The sequence below is a fragment of the Manacus vitellinus genome, unplaced genomic scaffold (assembly GCF_001715985.3).
Source record: "Manacus vitellinus isolate BGI_N305 unplaced genomic scaffold, ASM171598v3 scaffold_120_pilon, whole genome shotgun sequence".
Classification (NCBI taxonomy): Eukaryota; Metazoa; Chordata; class Aves; order Passeriformes; family Pipridae; genus Manacus; species Manacus vitellinus.
This window is the reverse complement of record NW_021938898.1, coordinates 1,547-2,792: the sequence shown is the minus strand read 5'-3', so window position 1 is coordinate 2,792 and position 1,246 is coordinate 1,547. Positions and strand designations below refer to the sequence as shown.

The 1,246-nt window shown below is 64.0% G+C and overlaps 1 protein-coding gene across 1 annotated transcript in view; it reads right to left on the bottom strand.

Annotated features, from left to right (window-relative positions):
- The window catches only part of PLXDC1 (plexin domain containing 1), a gene marked incomplete at its 5' end in the record, with an annotated part of 12,658 nt that extends 11,764 nt beyond the window's left edge, over positions 1-894 (bottom strand). The window contains 3 exons of the mRNA XM_029965851.1: positions 2-82; positions 433-502; positions 751-894. Coding sequence (XP_029821711.1) covers positions 2-82; positions 433-502; positions 751-894 — 295 coding nt within the window. The remainder of the gene's footprint in view (position 1; positions 83-432; positions 503-750) is intronic.
- Between the last annotated feature and the right edge of the window lie 352 nt (positions 895-1,246).

The window sequence follows — 1,246 nt, the reverse complement described above, 5'->3', positions numbered from 1 at the left end:
GGGTTGAAGTTGGCCATGAGGGGGGCGATGTACTGGGTGGCCGTGAGCATGCGGTGGATCACGTCCCCCACGAAGATAAAACCTGAAGCAGGCAGAGGGTGAAGCAGCACAAACCACCCCCAGGACCCTCCCTCCCACCACCCTGCCCCGTTTTTACCCCCAGAGTCCCCTCCTGGATTTCCTCCAAGCTTGTGTGACACCCCCCCCAAACTGCTGGAGGACCGGAGGCTCCGGCAGCACCCGAGTCCCCAAACAGCAGCAGCGGAGCAGGGGGAGATTTGGGGGTGCAGGGAGAAGGTCAGAAGGGCTGTATCCCCTTCCCCGAGCTCCCTGGGGCTGTGGGGTGAGGTCAGAGACAGCACCAGAGCCATGTCCATCCCCTCCCTGCAGGAATCCCACCCATCCCATCCATCCCACCCCATCCCGACTCACCGCCCGTCGCTATCGTGACCTGCCGCAGGAGGTGGCCGTAGAAGGGGAAGTCAAAGGAGAGGATGATCCTCTGCAGGAGGGAGGGGAGGTGAGGTGAGAACCACGCTCAGCCCTCGGGAAAACGCCCAAGGGAATGTGGGGGGGACTGGTCCGTGCCCTGGACAGTGCTTGGAGGGTGGGAGAGGGGCAGGAGTGGGGTCCTGTGGGTGCTCATCCCCTTCACCCCAAACACCTCCCACGTCCTGGGATGTGGAAGGGATTCTGCTGCCACCAGGACCCCCCTGCTGGGAGAGGGGACACGGGGACAGGGCCACTCACCGAGGCCTGGCGGTGAGTGTTGGAGAGGATCCCGTGGATCTTCACTTGGCTCCCGTTGGCCGCTGCCATGTCCACCCACAGCCCCTTCCTCTGGGCCTCCCCGGGGCCGAACACCCGCGACACGTAGTAGCTGTGGTTGTCCTCCTGCAGAGGAGACCCAGTGGGATCACCTGGATTGCCCCGCGGGGATGTGAGCCCCTGAGCAGTCTGGGCACAAGGCAGCGACATAAATCCAGCCTGGAAAACCCCGGGCGCGGCCAGCGGGGGATGCTGAGCAGCTGGAGAAGGTGCAGGGAATCCCACGGGATACCGGGCTGGGCAGAGCCAGGGGTGACTCACGAGAGAGAGAGCTCTCGGCACAGCACGGGCAACATTCCCGGGAAGAAAATATCCCGCCCCAGAGCCAGGGGCTGGGAGCTGCAGCTGAAGTGGCCACGGCAAGAGGAGCAAACAACCGGGGCCGTGGAAGCCCAGAGGAAATGAGGAACCTTGGAAT